At 34.0% G+C, this 20,817-nt stretch overlaps 1 protein-coding gene across 1 annotated transcript; it reads left to right on the top strand.

Annotated features, from left to right (window-relative positions):
• Window positions 1–2,816: 2,816 nt before the first annotated feature.
• LOC138333680 (glycosylated lysosomal membrane protein-like) lies at window positions 2,817–14,242 on the top strand. The gene is made up of 6 exons (XM_069282208.1): window positions 2,817–2,962; window positions 4,259–4,534; window positions 5,054–5,263; window positions 7,533–7,760; window positions 10,197–10,489; window positions 11,281–14,242. Exons 1-6 carry the CDS (start codon window positions 2,870–2,872, stop codon window positions 11,465–11,467), a joined length of 1,287 nt encoding a protein of 428 aa, XP_069138309.1. The 5' UTR covers window positions 2,817–2,869; the 3' UTR covers window positions 11,468–14,242.
• Window positions 14,243–20,817: the final 6,575 nt, after the last annotated feature.

Raw genomic sequence — 20,817 nt, 5'->3', positions numbered from 1 at the left:
TTTCTTAGGTAATTAGATATGAGAATGGGGGCATTTCTTAGGTAAATTAGATATGAGAATGGGGGCATTTCTTAGGTAATTAGATATGAGAATGGGGCATTTCTTAGGTAATTAGATATGAGAATGGGGGTCATTTCTTAGTAAATTAGAATAATGGGGGCATTTCTTAGGCACAGTAATTAGATATGAGAATGGGAGCATTTCTTAGGTAATTAGATATGAGAATGGGAGCATTTCTTAGGTAATTAGATATGAGAATGGGGGCATTTCTTAGGTAATTAGATATGAGAATGGAGGGCATTTCTTAGGTAATTAGATATGAGAATGGGAGCATTTCTTAGGTAATTAGATATGAGAATGGGAGGCATTTCTTAGGCAATTAGATATGAGAATGGGAGCATTTCTTAGGATATTATGTAATGATTCTTAGGATATTAGAGGGATTAACATAAAAATGGTTAAACTTTTCTTACGGCAAAGGCCATTCATTTATGAGAAAAAAAAATTAGTTCTTAAATATTAATAAGGCTGAATCTGAGAATGGGACATATTTAAAAAATTATTATAGCATTAAGATGGGGGACTATTCATTTTTAATATTACAATAAACCTTGGGGGCATTTCATTAGGTTATTGGATGATGAAGATTGTTGGCATTTCTAAAAAACCAAATATGTTTTAATATATTAGAAAAGTACATGTGTCTATTGCTGTGCTCCATGCACTGTCGTGATTGGGGCTGTCTAGTCTCGGCCGGGGTTATGGATAAATCCGATGGGTAGGGATTGTATGGGCAGCAGACTGGTGGATTGATTAGGTAAATATTGGTACATTTTTGTAGCAAAGCATTTCTTAGGCAATTAGATATGAGAATGGGGTCTGGTCATAGTATTTGTACAGTATGTGCTTTGTTTTGTAGATGTTCCATGTTGTATTTGTAATAAATAGTTAATTGTTAAATGGAGTTGTTTGTTCTTCCTCTCAGGAGACAGACAAGCGAAAGCTATAACGTTTGACGTCATGTCATACTCTAACTCAGTCAAACACACTCCTGTTATATAGCAAACGCTTCGGCGAAAAAATAGATGCAAACATCTTTTTATGAAATTCAATCTGTTTCCCAACTTTGGAAATGAAACCACGATCCGCGGGGGATTTTTCCCATTATGGTATAAAACACGGTTTTTTTTAGTAAAAACCAAGGGTAAAAACGTAGTAAACAAGTCACGTGCTTATACCTCATTCATGTCATTGGCCGAAATAATCGACTTTGTATGGGTAATTATAAGTAGCTATAGTGTCACGTGATTGTGTGTTTACTTCCAAATATAGTGATTTCTCTGACCTGTTATTTAGTAGGTATATATTATTTGTCCTGTTGACGGAAATTTTCTTTTCTTTGTGTTATATTTATCTATTTTGAAACCAATAGGACATATGTATGTAAATATAAATTGAGAATTCTACGAATTTAGCCGGGAGAAGCCGATCCTAGTAGATCTAGATTAGACGGTTAGACCGATTGAATTGATAAATAAAAAGTGGAAATGGCAGTTTAATGACACATTTCAAAACATTAGTTAAAGTAAAACGGTAGTTAATAATATATATCATGTGCAATTCAAAATGTATCCATGCAATATTAATAACATTTTGGAGTCTAAAATGTTTTAAATAAATCACTTTTTCCGACAAAATGGCAAGCAAACTATCACTATATTAGGAAGTAAACACACAATCACGTGATCAATAGTTACTCACAATAATATTCTATATTTCGGCCAATGATATGAATGAGGTATAAGCACGTGACTTGTTTTACTAGGTTTTACTACCAAAATAGAAGCAAATTCCATGTGGCTTCTAAATTCTGAATTTATATTTACCTACTTTGAATTTTAGAAGATATATATATATAACACAAAGAAAATATAGGTATATAACAAGAATTAGAATGCTATATCGATAAGTCTGAAGATTAGAATTTAAACATTTCTATGTCGGTCATTTAGAAAAAAAGACGGCCGATGGCTTTTGCCAATTATTAATGTTTATATTTATAGTCAGTAACCCTGAAAATATAGGCTGATAAAAATTAGATCTCTTCGTCAATTAGTTATCAAGATATTAAGCTTTTGATATTTCTATGGCCGTCATAGCCGTCAGCAGCAAGATCATATTGGGGTCCTGTTCTCAAATACTTTGTATTATGTCATAGGAATGGTGTACCAATTTCATACTTGTAAGTGCACGATTTCAAGCTTAAGCCTCCAGACTACATGTGCATTTCTGGTCGACATAATAATGGAATTGAATACTAAAAAAACATAAAAGTTTATAAGGTCATAGTTTTTTTTTTCTGTTTTGCGTCATTTTGATTTTCTTAAACCTACCAGCCAGCAAGGCGAAAAAAATAATAAACACAATGTTTTGCTAAGGAATTTAAGTTTTTTGGGGGGGTTCAAAGCGATACTAATTTTTTTTTCCTGCAAAAATGATTTATTTCATTTCAAATTTGTTATATTTTTTTTTTTTCAAAACTGATTTTGCAAGTACTTTAATTACAGCAACATTTGTTGATCATGCATGTATATATTTTAGGCTAGGCCTAATTGATTTTCGCATTTGACCTTAAAAATCCAAATCCCCTTATCTGGTAAAGGTCGATTTTTTATATGTTATTCATGTGATATAATAGAAAATAAAAACACTTGAATTGTTCCTGTTACAATTACTTTGAGTTTTGGCCATTTTTCATGTAGTATATATCGAATCAACAGCCGAAGGGAGATAACTCTTTGTCTTATAGCGATGCAATGATCAGCTGACTGTGACTTAAAAATCATGTGACCACACAGCCGCTTTCAAGATGGCGATCACCAGAGCGCTTGGACGTGTGTTTTCTGTTTTGGTGTTGATTTCATTTGTTATTTTAACTAATAGTTACACCCCAAAACGACAGGTAAGCCCATCATAATTCTCTTAAATTATGTCATACAGATGTTTTACACGAATATACAGGTTCTACTCAAAATCGTCTTATTTTGAAGCGTAACGTATAACAGAGTATCGCAGTGGGAGCGGAATTACTTATATTGAAGCATAACGTATTGTATCGTAGTGGGAGCGGAATTACAAGTCTATTTTAATTAGATTGACTTCTTGATCGAAGCGTTTAATTTCACGCCACTACAACAGTGTCTGTAATATGCACTATTGAAAATGTAAATAGTACCCATGTAGCCAATATGAGAATGAACTATTCTGTCATGTGATGTACTAAACTATTAAGTAGGCCCTAAGCAACACATATATACTAATTTTAACTTAATAATTAAGTCTAAAAACTGAAAACCAATATACTTTAATGCATCTATATTCTAATTTGCCTTTATGTTCATATCTTTACATTTTCACAAAATGAATATTTAGATTAAAAATGAAGTGTAGAGAAATTTGATTGGGTTCATAATCGGTAGGATCGAGCTAGAGGGGATCCATCGGTGGCCATTTTTACACTTTGGATCTCAGACATTGTAATACGCCGATTCCGGAACAACATTCAGTCAGTTTAGTCATGTGACTTTCATCACCGCGTGACTTAATTTAGGGTAAAATGAAACAAAATGGCGGAATATATGTAATGATTGAACACGGGTGGAAAATTACTTATCACGATAGAACATTTAACATTAATTATCAGAACATATTGTATCAAATTTAATCTAAATATGCACGAAAATAGAATTTAGACACTTCATAATGAAATGTGTGTAAATTACGGCATCAAATGGAGCTGTCGCCTAGCAGTTGGAAATCAACGGTATCTGACGTCTCACTCACAAATATTTCATAACTTACCCTGGTGCATTTTCACAAAAATCAATAACAAATAAGAAACACAAAACATAACAGTTTATCTTAGTTCCGTTATCAAGCAAGTATTACCGACTATGACCTTTACCCGGACATTGGTATTCTCTGCCTATAAGTGTCACTGACATGACGGAAAAATGTGCCCTAAATTTTTCGCGGTCACATGTCCAGATCAACGTTTTCTACCTCCTACCCAGAAGAGTTCCTTGTATCCCGGAATCAGCATATTGGCTATACATGTATAAATATATATATCTGGACCTTGATTTAAAGGATTGGGAACATTAATTAAGCTTCCCTGTGGTCATTTGGTCTACCACAGATCTGGAGTTGATATACTTATGATATCTATAAAAGTTAATGTATATCATTCCTGTTACAGTTGAACACCTACCTTAACCCAGGCTGTACAGAGGACTGTGGTGGTGGACTGGCCTATGTAAAGGCGAGGGGTGAGCAGGATACACTGCACTTTGTTTTTACCTCTGTAGGAACACCCTCTGCCCTAGTGATCCGGACCAACACTCTCCAGGACAGAGAAAATGACAAACTGACCTTTGACTGGACCAAACTGAGGTCAAACGATACTGCCGGAGCAGTCTACACCACCAATCACCTCACTAAAGTTTTATATTCCTATGGAATCATCTTCACAAGGGTATGATTATAAAAATTTTCTTTGTTTTCATACAAAATCTGACTTTCTGATTGACGGATTATTTTTTTCATACCACTATGGAAGAATACATGAATGGTTGAAAAAACCTGACGTTATTGGGACGTCAGAATAGAAATATAGATATCAATGTTGCTTATTAATTCGGAAAAATAATCCATTGATAAAGCAATGGAATCGTACGTGTAATTTTATTTTAGTTTCAAGTAGTCTTGAAAATAAATCATAAACATTGATGTCACTATTTTTTAGTTTCATTGGATAATGAAATAATTTTGTTTGCAAAAATTGTCTCAGTCTAATTCATTTTACAAGTTTGTATCGGAAAAAAATGACAGCACATACATGTGTTATACATGGTTATTTACTATGTTATTTTGTTTAAATAGGAAACAGCTTATGTGAATTATTACCGGGGGGGGGGGGGGGTATAACTGTGAGTTGAAAATTTCTCCATGCTCTGTTTTAAAATGGATTTCCACCTGTTCACTTTGTTGACAGTTATTTCAGTATAATGACACTTCAGACGATGCTGACCTGACCCACTTCCCCACACGCGGCCCAGAGCTGACGGTGTACGATTTCCACAGTGATGTAACAGAGTGGGAGAATTTACTCGACACCTCATCAGATGAACTTATTGTGTTAAAAGTTCAGCAGACAGATCCAGATCTACCTACAGCTATAGTAAATGGTTCACTCACAATTCAGGTAGGCATAGTAAATGGTTAACTCACAATTCAGGTAGGCATAATAAATGGTTAACTCACAATTCAGGTAGGCATAGTAAATGGTTCACTCACAATTCAGGTAGGCATAATAAATGGTTAACTCACAATTCAGGTAGGCATAGTAAATGGTTCACTCACAATTCAGGTAGGCATAGTAAATGGTTCACTCACAATTCAGGTAGGCATAGTAAATGGTTCACTCACAATTCAGGTAGGCATAAAATGGTTCACTCACAATTCAGGTAGGCATAGTAAATGGTTCACTCACAATTCAGGTAGGCATAGTAAATGGTTCACTCACAATTCAGGTAGGCATAGTAAATGGTTCACTCACAATTCAGGTAGGCATAGTAAATGGTTCACTCACAATTCAGGTAGGCATAGTAAATGGTTCACTCACAATTCAGGTAGGCATAGTAAATGGTTCACTCACAATTCAGGTAGGCATAGTAAATGGTTCACTCACAATTCAGGTAGGCATAGTAAATGGTTCACTCACAATTCAGGTAGGCATAGTAAATGGTTCACTCACAATTCAGGTAGGCATAGTAAATGGTTCACTCACAATTCAGGTAGGCATAGTAAATGGTTCACTCACAATTCAGGTAGGCATAGTAAATGGTTCACTCACAATTCAGGTAGGCATAGTAAATGGTTCACTCACAATTCAGGTAGGCAATAGTAAATGGTTCACTCACAATTCAGGTAGGCATAATAAAATGGGGGTCACTCACAATTCAGGTAGGCATAGTAAACGGGTTCACTCAATTCAGGTAGGCATAGTAAATGGTTCACTCACAATTCAGGTACGCATAGTAAATGGTTCATTTACTATTCAGGTAGGCATAGTAAATGGTTCACTCACAATTCAGGTAGGCATAATAAATGGTTCACTCATTATTCAGGTACGCATAGTAAATGGTTCATTTACTATTCAGGGTAGGCATATTAAATGGTTCTCAGGTAGGCATTATAAAAGGTTCACTCACAATTCAGGTACGCATAGTAAATGGTTCATTTTACTATTCAGGTAGCGCATTGTAAATGATTCACTTACAATTCAGGTAGGCATAGTAAATGGTTCACTCACAATTCAGGTAGGCATAGTAAATGGTTCACTCACAATTTCAGGTAGGCATAGTAAATGGTTCACTCACAATTTCAGGTAGGCATAGTAAATGGTTCACTCACAATTCAGGTAGGCATAGTAAATGGTTCACTCACAATTCAGGTTGGCATAGTAAATGGTTCACTCACAATTCAGGTAGGCATAGTAAATGGTTCACTCACAATTCAGGTAGGCATAGTAAATGGTTACACTCACAATTCAGGTTAGGCATAGTAAATGGTTAACTCATAATTCAGGTAAGCATAGTAAATGGGTCACTCACAATTCAGGTAGGCATAGTAAATGGTTCACTCACTCACAATTCAGGTAGTGCATAGTAAATGGTTCACTCACAATTCAGGTAAGAATAGTAAATGGTTCACTCACAATTCAGGTAAGCATAGTCCATTGGTTCACTCACAATTTCAGGGTAGGCATATTAAAATGGCTTAGGTAAACTTCAGTTATCTCACCTTACGATCATAGAAAAGCCATCGGAGTTTGATTTATAAAATTGGGGTAGGACTTGGTAAGTAATCTAATATATACTATACTGGTTTTATGACAAAATGTAACTTCAGGTTAACTGAATGGTGTGACAATTTTTACACAAAAAATTTTACTTTTAGGCTTTTTGTTTATATTGTAAAAATATTATCTGCCGAGCATATATATTAAAGTGAATCGTCGGGCAAAGAAAACCCAGTCTAAATGCGTTCATTGGCATTTCAAAAGTTCTCACATATTAATACGACGTGTCAAGTTCTGCTTTAGTTTCCAGTTCTGACCAATAAAGTAGAAGAAAATTTGAAAGCATTGAAAGCGTAGGCTGACGTGGTAATGTACCACGGACATATAGTGAGCCGGGAGGACTGTTTAGAATTATGACATACTTTAACTTCAATTACTGAATGGTGACAATTTTTACACAAAATTTTACTTTTAATTTTTTTTTTTATAGTAAAATATTTGCCAGCATATATATTAATTATTAATGAAAAGGAAGTATCATTCTTGGAATGATAAGTTGTTACGATATATACTCACACCTGTCTTTTTAATTATTTATGTCATTAACAAAAACAAATGGTACCTTTATATTATAAATTATATTTAGTCATAAAAACTTTGTGTTTGATAGTTCCATCTATTTGACCACGGTGATAGATCAGACGATCTCCCCCATCTGGAATACAACGAGGATACAACACACTTTGATTTCATCCTCCATGATATTGACACCGGTAATATGTCTAATGCCCGCTATGGTGTGGAGACAATCTTCTTCAGTATGGATACAGATAAAGATAACATGGCCATAGAAGATGTCAAGTCCATAGATGATGAGTACTCACCAGGGGTATTTTCTGTAAGTCATTAGGCCATTTAAAAAAAATATTTTTGTTTCCGGCCTGTACCTGTAACCCAACCTACCCTAAAAAATCAGTGTCTACTCAAAAACTTTTTATCAGTTTTGCCCTCAAGCGAACAAATAACCTTATTTTGTTTGGTTTTGCACAAAATCAGGAATATGGATACAAATTCTGGAAATTTAAGACACCAATACCATGGTTTATATATTTGTGTAAGGTTAAATAAGTTTTTTTTTCAGTTTTTCACTGCAAGAAACTGGGATAAAGAGAAAAAATATATATATTTAAGAAAAAAAAATCCTACTTACTGACCCTTCATTTTTAAAGAGTGTTACCGGAAACAAGAATATTTTATTTGGTCTTAATATTTTCTATATAGAATTATTCTTAAACACCAGATTCTACTTTCTTACTAATTTTACTAAGGTACCATATCTAACCCAATAAATACCTGGGACAGTTAACAAATTGAAACATGAAGGAGCATTTAATAGGACCACATTTGGACACATACTTATTGCACAAAGTATGCCATTAATTAATTCACAAAAGAAATCAAATATTTTCAATAATTAGAGAAGCTTGAAAAATGTTTTTATGCAAAAGTACTCGTAAATGAAATTGAGGTCTCAAAAAGAGGAATGGGGCGTATATAGGGACAAGGGCGCACATAAGGACGAGGGGCGAATATAGGTACGAGGGGCGCATTATAGGGACCAGGGGACACATATAGGGACGAGGGGCGCATGAATATTGGGACGAGGGGCGCATATAGGGACCCGAGGGGCGCTAATTAAGGGCACGAGGGGCGCATATATTTGGTCCCATAGGGACCAGGGGTGCATATAGGGTCAGGGGTGCATATAAGGGACGAGGGGCGAATATAGAGATGAAGGCCCTTTTTTTAGAAACGTGGACGCTTAAAGGGACGAGGACGCTTATTAGACTGAATACATTAATTGATGGTTGATGAACTCATATTATCAGGACTTTTATAATAAGCATACTGTAACGTGTCGCTCGACCCAGCTAGTATATTATCCGTTCCCAGCCTAGATTATGAAAAGTAAAAACCTTAGCAACCAAAATAAAGATATATAATTCTAACATTTTAATTAGCAAGTTTGACAAAGTGTTAACAATATAGTTACATAAATGATGGTGAGCTAAAAACTCAATGTACAAAAGAATGATTATTTATCTTAACTCGTTCCCAATATGGAACGCCTATCCCGTTCCCGTATGGAGACAAACCGTACTTGTTCCCAAATGTGGAGCAACTATCTTTGTTCCCAGATATGGAGAACTATATTTTTCCAGATAAACCTGGAAATTATGAAACTTTATAAAAAGTTAGATTTGTATGACACTTGACCAAATATAGTTTATATAATGAAAAATACTCATAAATGGATAATTTACTATAGCAAAAATTGCTTTACATCAACGGTGACACTCAAACATTCCCGCCATGAGGAATTTCTTTCCAGTGGGTTAAATCCGTAATACATAAAGAAAAATGTATTTCCCACTAAAAGCTTGTTCCAATATGTGTACACCCGGGTTCATCCGCCCCAATTTACTCTGCTATAAAGCTTACCAAAAGTTTCCATTTATGGCAATTGGGTTGAAGGGTCAGTGGCCTCCGGACGTTATGTATAACGAATGACGACATTTGTGAGATTTTCTAGGGTTATATATTTAGTATTCGGAACAGGGTGCTGCGTTTGCAGAATCTCTACTGTGATATGAATCTGTGCCGAGCTTCTATACGCCTTCGGCATATTAACCAATCAGCGCCATGCTTACAAACGTAATGCTTTGTTATTAGCGATGTCTGATAGATGTGCAACATGCTGGTCAACAAGATCTATAATTTATTCATTTCTAGCGTAGAATATTCATAGGATCTGTCCTATATATAAACACAATTGATCAGACTAAAGAGACTACATAGAGAGGTAATTACTCTATCGTTCATGTTATACCGTGATATTACACCGTCTATTTTGTTTATATTGACATCGATGATTCGATAGTGATTAAAATTGGCAAACATCTGTTTTGTACGGTCAGTGGGGTGCTGGTGTCTGACTATCTCTTTCATCATCTATCTTCATAAAGGATATTTTAGACCCATAAATTTAAATACAGAGAAAATTGTGAAATAAATGGATAATTTAGACCCAAAAAGTGATATTGATAAGCGCTGCAGGGTGTTTTTTCTGCACAGGTAGTTTGCTGAGACAAGTTTTCACAATATATACAAATGGTTGGCTGAAATAACAAATTTTATTTTACAACATAATTTAATTTCATATACCAGGTAATCTTAACATCAGATTACATTTTGCTAATAGATATAATTGTTTATGATAAATGTAATGTATTTGAAGCAGTGTTTTGTTAAACGACTTGGGTATCTGTTTTAGATTAATAACCTAGTGAGTCGACCCTCAGATAAAGGAAACGGCGGATTCCTACAATGGAAGCCTATCTGTTACCAAAAGGCTACAAGAACCCGCTCCTCTGGAACGGCAGTAAAGAAGTACGGACCACAGGCTCTCACCGTTGCTGAAAAGATGTCAACAGATTTCATCAACAACAGTATTGTCTATGCTTTTTATGGAGCAGATAAAATTGGAGATGTCAAAATGACATATTCCAATTTCTCATTCGGACTTTCTAAAGATGGATTTTTTACAAAGAATAATTACACCGCATGGTAAGTAACTAAATTGTATTTTATGATTGGTGTATACTTCTTAATCAAATGTCATACCAGATGCGCTTTTTAGGTGCAGTAGTTTTTAGCTGACATGGTGTGAAGGACAAAGGTGAGTTTATGAGATAATGTGGCGTCCTGTATCCATCAGTGTGTCAACAATTGACTTCTTCTCCATTACCGCTGGTCGGAATTTAACAAAATTTGACTAGTACCATCCATATAGGGTACTGACTGAAATTAAACAAATGGTTACAGGTTGACCCCCTGGAGGCCAGAGGGATGGGGCCAAAAGTGGTTATTTGACTATTTCATATAAACAACTTCTTCTCTGAAACTAAGCATGTGATAATACTCATAATGCAATGGTAGCATCCCTATAGGGTGGGGATTCAAAATTGTACAAATGATGCGGCTGACCCACTGGGGGCTTGATGGGTGGGATCAAAAAGGGTCAATTTGGCTATTTCCATAATATTATAAAAGACTTCTCTGAAACTACATTGTACGCATGGAATAACTCTTATAATACAATGGTAGTATTTTTATAGGGTGGTGATTCAAAATTGTATAAATGATGTGACTGACCCCCTGAAGCCTGAGGCGTCTATAGCATTGTTATATGGTTGGGGTTCAAAATAAAACAAATTTTTCTTCATGTAAAAGTCTTTGTGATAATTACTTTAATAAAAAAAAAAAAAAAAAAAAAAAATTTAACCGATACAGGCCCTCTGGGCCTTTTGTAATAAGTGGTTTTAAGCCGTTTATACGAGTGTGATTTTCTATTTTAGGACTGGTTCACTTGGTTATGGGGTCCCGCCAGCAGACAAAGTGTCCACACTTGTGATCGCAGTGATATCAGCAGGGCTTGGTCTACCAGTAGTATTGATGGTCTTTGGTGGTGTGTTTGTGTGTGTAAAGAAAAGGTTCACGAAAAAATCTTCCACTTCCAGCTTCTCTGAAAACAGGATCAATTAAATAATTGAAATGCAATTATAATTATAGTAGGATAGTTAAAAAAAACAATTTTTGAATTTAGGAGTTAAGGAATTACCTGCTGTGATAATATGGAAATGCTATTGTCTCTTTTACTGAGTTATCTGTCCTTGAGGGAAGGTAGTAATTATCATTTCATTGGATTATAGAGAGCTTTGTGAGAAAATAATTGGACTAGACCTTGCAATTGAAAAATATTAAAATATAATAGCTAGCTGCTCTCTGACAAGAGAAGACAGCATTTTTGTAAATGGACCAAGTTTATATTTGAAGCCATTTGCATGTTTATTTTGCCTATGAAAAACCATAGGAGTGTTTTTTAAGGCAATTCCTGTAAGGTATGGAAGATTTTGTTTTAAGGTGTTAACTTTTCTTGCCCTTTTAATATCAATGTGTATATCACCTGTAACTTCCATCTATAATGGTTTAGTAATTATTGAATTACCTCCCTTTGAAGATCACGACTACCATATGATCTGTAAGGAAGTTGGAATCAGATTCATAATACAAACTGGAATGATGATTTACTGTTATCAAATCAAAACAATTTTTGTGTCGACAAAAATAAGCTCAGAGTCTTTGACTTACCTAAGGTCTGGTCTTTGACTTACATAAGCTCTGAGTCTTTGACTGACATAAGCTTTGAGTCTTTGACTTACATAAGCATTAAGTCTTTGAATTACATAAGTTCGGAGTCTTTGGTTACATAATTTCTGAGTCTTTGACTTACATAAGCTTTGAGTCTTTGACTTACATAAGCATTAAGTCTTTGAATTACATATGTTCGGAGTCTTTGGTTACATAATTTATGAGTCTTTGACTTACATTAACTCTGAGTCTTTGACTTACATAAGCTTTGAGTCTTTGACTTACATAAGCATTTAGTCTTTGACTTACATAAGTTCAGAGTCTTTGATTACATAATTTCTGAGTCTTTGACTTAATAAGCTTTGAGACTTTAGTTAATACCTTATTGGAAAAGCTCTGATATTCATAGAGATTAAAATGAGATTGTTCCATGTACTAAAGGTAGGGATAAATATTAAGAGTTAGCTATCACCGGTTTATATGTGCATGTTTTGTATACAATTCACTACAAACTGTAAATACACATGTTTTGATTTTGATTGTATCATACATTTATGATGTACTTGCCAAATTAGCTGGAAACTTTGTGATATTACAATCTATTGTGTCTGAGAGAAAGGCGAGAAAGATGTGAAAGAAATGTGGATTTCAATTGATACCATAAAATGCGTTGCCGATAATGAACAAATTTGTGATACAGTTTGAATGTTGATTAAGTATGAGAGAGATGTGAAAGAAATGTGCATTGTAATGATACGGTCAAATGTTTTGCTGCTAGTTACTGTAAACACTCTTACTTTTGTGATATTTTTAATGTAGTGTTTTTCACAATGACTTTGAAAGGATATTTCTGTTATTAAGCCACGGAGTAGTGGTGATTTATATCCGCACTAATAAATCAAAATTTACACTTTTTCGCATTTGCACTTAAATTTGACCCCATTATATTAAATAAGGAAGTTTACAGTAATATGATGAAAACTGTTTTATGATTTAGGATTGATAAAATTAATGTGATTATATGTAGAGATGAGTTGTATTTGTATATAATTGTAATTGTTTAAGTTATCATTCACACTTTGTTATTCGTAATACATGTATATATTGATGTTCAAGTTCGTTCCTAGTCGGGGATATGGAATTTGATTTATAAATAATTATATGATGTGATGTTATGTTCGTGACTGAAATCCATGGTTAAAATGTTTTATCAAAGGAAATCGTTCTGACATTATATACTATATACTTTATATGTTTTCTGTGTAATGATGAATTTCCTCTTATTAAAAGGATTGAAGGAATAAAAACCTTGAGATTTTGACCCAGCCTGAAATGGGGGACATTAAGGGTCATCTTGAGCTCTTTTTCTCAATTAGCCTAGACAGGAATTACCTTGGCATGAAGATAAGCTACATATATAGGATCTTTGCATGTTTGGCGTAATCAAGATAAGATAACTCAACCTTTACGATAAGATTAATTCCTATCTAACTATCAAAAAATGGTATTTTGAACAACTTAGAATTTTACCCCTTGGGTTTCGACCCTTCTGTCTCATCCTAAAGTGTAGAAATATTGTACAAGTCATCACACATTCCAAACCCACATATCTATATAAATTACTGGTAGTCACTATTCAATAAGTTTTGTATACTCCATGATCTCTTGGGCCAAGTTCTGTCTTCGAAAAACTTCATGTTAATGTTGAGCATGAAAGATGGAACACTTAGTAGCGTGTTTGAGCAGCTTCACAAGAATGCTTTACACCGTTTGTCATTCAACTCAAGAGCTTGCATGATATTGAAAAAATGATGGATATTTTAATGAGTGTTCTAAAAATAAATTGTGCAATAAATATGTTACAGTATTAAATGATAGTGATTTATCATTAAATGATGTGATAAAAGTATATTTCAACTTCATATTGTGAGAGGGATTTTTAAGGCTGTAAGTTTCCTGAATGAGAGAAGTCAGTGAAGTGCGATCCTAGTTCTATACATGAATATAAAGGTACGGTCTGGGTCCTTTTTGGCCCCCAAATTCAGCAAATTATAGTGTTACACAATGAAGCTATTGAATTAGAAAATTTAGTATATTCCTGATTCATCATTTCTCATTACTGCTCTAGTTACCATGGTAACCATTCAGAATATGCATAAATTAAGTGGATGTGAAAATTTTGTTATTTTTCACCTATATTTTTGATAGTTTTTCTCTAAGAAACGATATAGGCCTAGTGAAATCTTTAATAAACCTAAACTATACTGAGATTATGGTAGGCCTATAAGGACGTATTCCACTGAGAAGATAAAATTTGCTTGTGTTAAACTTTTTTTCTCATAGATATTTGGAAATTTGAGTTCATACCATAGAAGAAAATCAAGAAAACACAAATGTCCACGTGCTCGTTTTTGAGCTATTGTTACTCAGAGATACCTAGCTGACAAAATATCGAATTTTATGGGAATTTCGCCATTTCAACCATATAAACACGAAATTAAAACCATAATTTACTAATGAGGTGTGTGATATGTATAGATGTTTGCAGAACTGATTTTCCAGTGGTATTCTTTAAAAGTATACTATTTATGATTAGTAGGACTTATGCTTTTCTCAGAATAACAACATATGCTACCCCTACCCCTTAGTTTTGAGCTGCAAAATGCACCATTTTTAGCCATTTCTGTCATTTAACCTGGCATAGAAAAAATTCTGATATTGAATTTTTGTAAATATACTGTCAATGAATAGGGAAAATGTTGCTCTTTCTGAATCATGCAGAAAAATGGGGGAGTCTGTGTGTTTACTTTTTTGCCACGTTTGATTATTTGTTAGTTTTTAATATTTTAGAGTAAAAAAATAAAAGTGTTCAAATTACCAATAAATGTAAAATTAAAGCGACAAAAGTGTATCATTTCACATATTAATGCTCATATTTTAATAACCACGAACCTAGAAAGATTTACAGGAAACATTAGCTTAATATAGCTATACTTTGGCTCTTTCAAAGCGGAAAAAACACATTTTCAATGATCTTTCAATGGACCATTTCTTAAAATCCCCTAATAAAAAGAAATCTACTGAAATTTAATTTTTTGACAAAATTTGAACTTGGCAACTTGCTACAGATATCGATGAATTATGTTTGAACATTTCATAAATTCTTTTATGTATGTCGAAACTAGAACTCAATGGAACTGAAACCTCAGAGGAAAACATCTTTAAGATAAATCTTTTGGAAAAATATAAAGTTTGTTCAAGGATGCGCTCTATGATTTAGACGAAAAAACTAGGCAAAAATGGGTTAAAAGTGACCTTTTTTAAAAAAAACATAGCTTAATTAGCTTAATATTTTGATGGTTGTCATGGCAACTACATTTGCAATGATACAAAACTATCAAACTATCAGGATGTACAAGATATTTGAAATTCAACAATTTATCACTAAATACAAATGGCCCAAAACATACATAATCCTTTCCAAACCTGTATTTCAATTGAATTAAATAAAAGATGATATTTGAAAATTTTCATTTTATCTTCATGTTTCAATCAAGTTTAATTGAATGGAATGGTTTCAAATCCGTTGTTATTAGCTCGCCTATGGAAGGCTTATGGAATCATTCTGGTGCGTCGGTATATCGTGGATGGCCAAAAGGTGATCCGATGGTTCACGTAGTACACGATAGTTGTTCTGATAGATTACATGTAAACAGATTTTCAACATATTGAATTCAGTGCTTATATGTTATTCAATGCTTTCCAAAATAATCATATAATAATACGATACACTGTATTTTATCAAAATATCTCGTGCATTTTAAAACAACAACAAAATTCTTCGTCTCATTTAGGTCAAACTTTACCAAAGATCTATGCTTGGGCCCCTCTTATATCTTTTATTTATATTAACGATTTTGCAGAAAATATCGAATGAGCTGCGCCGCGCATCTCTTTGCCGATGATACATCATTTATAACTTCATCTTCGTGTCTTTTGTGTGTGTGTGAAGGATTAAGGGGGCCGCGGTGGCCAAGCGGTTTAGATGTCTCGACATATATATTACCATAAGCCCCCCCACCTCTGGGTAGTGAGTTTGAATCCCATGTGGGGGCAGTTGCCAGGTGGTTTTTCTCCGAGTACTCCGGCTTTCCTCCACCAACAAACCTGACACTTCCTTACATGACCCTGGCTGTTAAGAGGACGTTAAACGTATAAAACCATATGAAGAATTGAGAAATAGGGATATTCTACCCTCGGGATCACAATATGTTGTGAAACCCCGAGTAAGCCCTAGCAAAATTATAGCTCAAAAATATAGGTCAATACCAAAAACAATTTACTATTAATCACACCTATTTACAAACATGTTGTAAACAACCTGTTGGATTTTTTTCGGTACATAATGTACCTTATTTCATAAAGACTGTCCTGGTTACAAGAGTTTCGGCATTGGTAACAATAAGTACACGTATAGACCCACCAGAGTGCCCATAAACCATTTGTAGACATTTTAGTGGTTTATTCAACATAGTACTATACATCAGAAAGGTGCAAAGCTCCACGAGGCAAAAAATCAATTTCATCAAGCTTTAGCGATAAAAAATATATTTCTAGTTAGTCGGCAAAAAAGGTAACTAACATTGGAAAGAGCGATAATTTTCCTTTCAAAATCATCATACACAACTATAAAAATAAAGTGCCGCCACTAAAACGCAGCAGCCCCGTTTCAACAAAAATGACACAGGAATGTTCTCAGTTGGGCTGAGGAAATCCATGGTGGCACTTTCTCATACATTATGCATGTATATTTACCGGGAATATGTGGTGTGTTTGTCACGCCAATGTTAAATGGATTTCCACAAAGAAATGTGATGTTTTAGCCGCTAAAACTAGGCGGAGTAGAAGTTTTGTCTCGGCAAGCTTTCCACCCTTTACTTGTATAGGACATGTAGTATGTAGAATTTGGTGTTTACCTTTTTTTTTATCTATATCCCTAAAATGTCTAAAATGGTCTGTGGGAACTCTGGCGGGTCCAAAATGATATGAAATATAACTAATTTTTAGATCTCTGGGGTCCTGCTGGTGGGAGTTTGATCTGAAGGGCCCCACGTTTATCCATCCAGTTATAGAACATGATATTTTTAACTCAATTTGATTCAGCAGTTTTAAAAATACATTTCAAAATTTTAGTCCTGGTTTATGAGCATCCTCGACATTAAAGGTGTTACTATCAATGCCTTTATATCCGCTCCTGGACTATGCATACAACTGAAGGTAGCAGAAAACACGGGTAGTTTTGTCCTAACAGCCATTTAAGAAAAATGGTCCTACTTTTTTCAAAATTTTAGCAGCTGTCGCTTGCGGATTTCACAATTATGTTGTCAGTTGTGTGTAATTTGTTGTTCCAAATGTAAGACGACGGTCTTAGGCTACATGAAAAAAAATAGGAATGGGGTTATTTCCGCCGCCCATCTCTTGTCTCTATTGCTTAGAATAAGCTTGAAAATAGTCTTTTTCGATGTCGTTTTGCTTATAGGACAGTTAAGAGCTAGTACATTTCAGTATTCTCTTTGGTAAAATATCGATTTTTGGTGGTGGTAAGACTTTGATATATGTATAGAATCTGATACTTTTTATTTAAAAAAGGATCGTCAGATGCACTTTTATTGTATTGCATATTTCAAAATGTCGACGAACTCCACATTACATCCGTAACTAACATTAAAGATAACAAAATATAAAATATAATCGCAAAACTATTATGATTATGTGTACTTTTCTCTTTAACTAGTAGTTTGATAATTTGACCCAATCTCAAATTTAGAGTCAGAATGACTATTTCAAAAATATTTGTCCAAATCGTCATCAAGGTTGAGTGTCGTATTTAAGACGCTAACCTCCATAACATGTTGTTTGATAAAATTAAAATGGGTATGTATCAGTTGCTCACATTTTCGAATCATCTTATGGTAAAAGAACAAAATCAATACAAAAACATGACTCTTGATCGGAATTATCTTGAATGATTCTCAAAGGAGCATGTATATTCTAACATCCATAACGTCTTACATCCGTAACGAAGTATTATTGGCAAAGATGTACAACCTAAAGAATCGTTTTTCTTTTCCAATCATTGGTTATGAACATCACCAATAGATTTAGTAGATTATTTTGTTAGAATGAAGTAGCGATTTAGTTAAATATGATGGATGGAAAGGAAAACTAGGTATTTTAGGTATTGACATTTGACTATGTAAATTTACACAAATGCTCAATCGTATCAATATAAGTGAACAAATATACACATACAGTCCATAAAAAACGAATGGAAACATCATTGACTTCAAAATTACAGAGCTCAGAGGAATTATACATGTTAGAAATAGTCTGTCCAAAGACGACTTATTTTTGCTTCAATACATGTATGATTGCAAACACTTTTCGCACGCATAATGTCTCTTCAAAATAAAAAAGTACCTGCTATTATAGCATCCATAATAAAACTAATTTTCCTGTAATTTATGTTACCTCTTACTATCAGCTTGCGTTACGGATGTTAGAGAGAAATAATGTGGTGTAAATATTTTGAAATAACACTTCACAACGATCAAAATTTAGACAAGCCATCCATTATTTGTATTTTTATTGAATAATACGACGGGTATGTTATAGTTACACCATCAATCTTTATACAATATAACGTAGTTTGATTATGAATAATGTTAAGGATGTTAAAAACATTGAAATTGCGGTAAAAATAGCTTGAATGAGTTTCATCAGAAATTCTTTCAATAAAATATTTCTGGCAAGGGTTTAAAGTGTATATGTTCGTCTATTGACAATTGATTTCACATTTCCAACGTTTTTAACACAGAAACTTATATTACTGTTCTTTGTAAATAGGATCACAGGCCGTTCAAATTCATTGTTTTCATCGATCTTTCTATAACGAGAATAATATGCCAGGCCATCTCTTCGTTTGTCCAAATACTCTTATTGCAAGATATGAATAAATCTCTCGACGATGATGTTATTTTTTTTCTAAATTTTGAATGTGGAATTAGTGATTTACAAAAAAATATGACTTCCATAACAAAGCATAAGCTGTTTTGAATGATGCATCAAACCCAAACTTAATCATCAAATCGTTTGAAAGTTTGAATATTCTTTCTAGATATAGTCGACGCTAATTTCTAATTCAAATTGATATGCTGGATAGGGTTTTGTTGTCGTTATTTTGCTTGATACTTATGAAGTATGACAAATTCGTAATATCACATAATATATAACACTTGTAGCTGCTACCAAAGTGAAATTCCAGTTGTTATCAAATAACCCAATCCATCATCAGATGATTAGACCTACATAACATGTGTAAATATAGTTAATATGGAATTTAACGTAAAGGGATTTTTGTTATGCTTAGTGAATATATTTCCTAACGTCCGTAACGAAAATAAGAGATACCAAAGTTTCACATGTCGTCATTCCATTTCTGATAGAGAAGTATGTGTGAAAATTTCAAAGATTTTTCTTTACATATTCTTCTTCGAAAAAAATCTATACCATTGATATTTTGAACTACTTTATTTTTTCATCGTTTTTATATCAAAGTGGGACCATTTGTTTGGAATGGCTGCTAAACGAATCGAATAAAGATATATTGTATGGATTATATGCTCTATGTATTTTCAAAGTAAGTTTCTGTAGACCCGCGATTGGTGAATGTTCTTTCTTCTGCAATGCCTTCCATTTTACCGTGACCTAGTCCATGGGCGGATACAGTTATAGTAACCATGGAATACCGAGGATTGTCTTAGTGAAACGCATTTATTTAGTATCTTCAAAGGTTTAAAGTACCGAATGTGTGGGTGGAAGTAGAATGCTAACACAACCTAAGTGTATATACCCCCTTGTGTTTAAATAATACAGGAAACACTCCTATTAAATAAGGAAAACAAAGGTGTAATCTCATTTAACTATGTAGAAATGACACAATTTCATGGTATTGATGTTCTATTTGAAATGACTGCTGTGAAAGTTTGTCGTATTAAACAGATTTGTAGTGATTAAGGCTGTACTATATGCCCTGGCATTGTCACACCATTTCATATCTCGTCACCCATTGAGACAGAACTTAATGTCAACGCTTGACATTCAAGCGACTGGAACCCCTGATAGCAATTAGCAGGTTCAAAGTTATTCTAAAGCCATTTGCTTCGCATTCCCACAGAAATGTCTTCAATACAAAGGGTTATTGCCAATATAAACGGATGTAATGTTCTGTTTCCGTAAAAGTTCAAGTCGCCCCTATTTGATGAAAGCATTTAAGCAAAGGTAGCCTGGTACGTTCTTACCACATACAGTTAGCAGGGGAAAATAGTGCTGCAATGTTCTTTAATCGATGTATCCCCCAAACCAACATTTTATTCAATATGACATGTTAATAACAATATATTTTTTTAATAAAATCTGTGTAATTTACTAAGAGAGATCACCTTTTCGTTATTGCCCTACCAGGACCCAACCTCACTATGTACAGTCGATCGTTAGTTAATCAAAGAAAGTATTTCGCTTGGAACATTAGATTCTGTTCCTTGCAAAGTCATGATTTGGTTTTCATGTTTTTCTGTTACAATCGAGGCTGGGCATTGGTTTAGTTTACGTATTATTCTGTTACAATCGAGGCTGGATATTTTTGGGGTTACATTTATTCTGTGTTAATCGAGGCTGGGTGTTGT

This window comes from Argopecten irradians, chromosome 10 (assembly GCF_041381155.1).
Source record: "Argopecten irradians isolate NY chromosome 10, Ai_NY, whole genome shotgun sequence".
NCBI lineage: Eukaryota > Metazoa > Mollusca > Bivalvia > Pectinida > Pectinidae > Argopecten > Argopecten irradians.
This window is presented reverse-complemented; position numbering and strand designations above follow the sequence as displayed.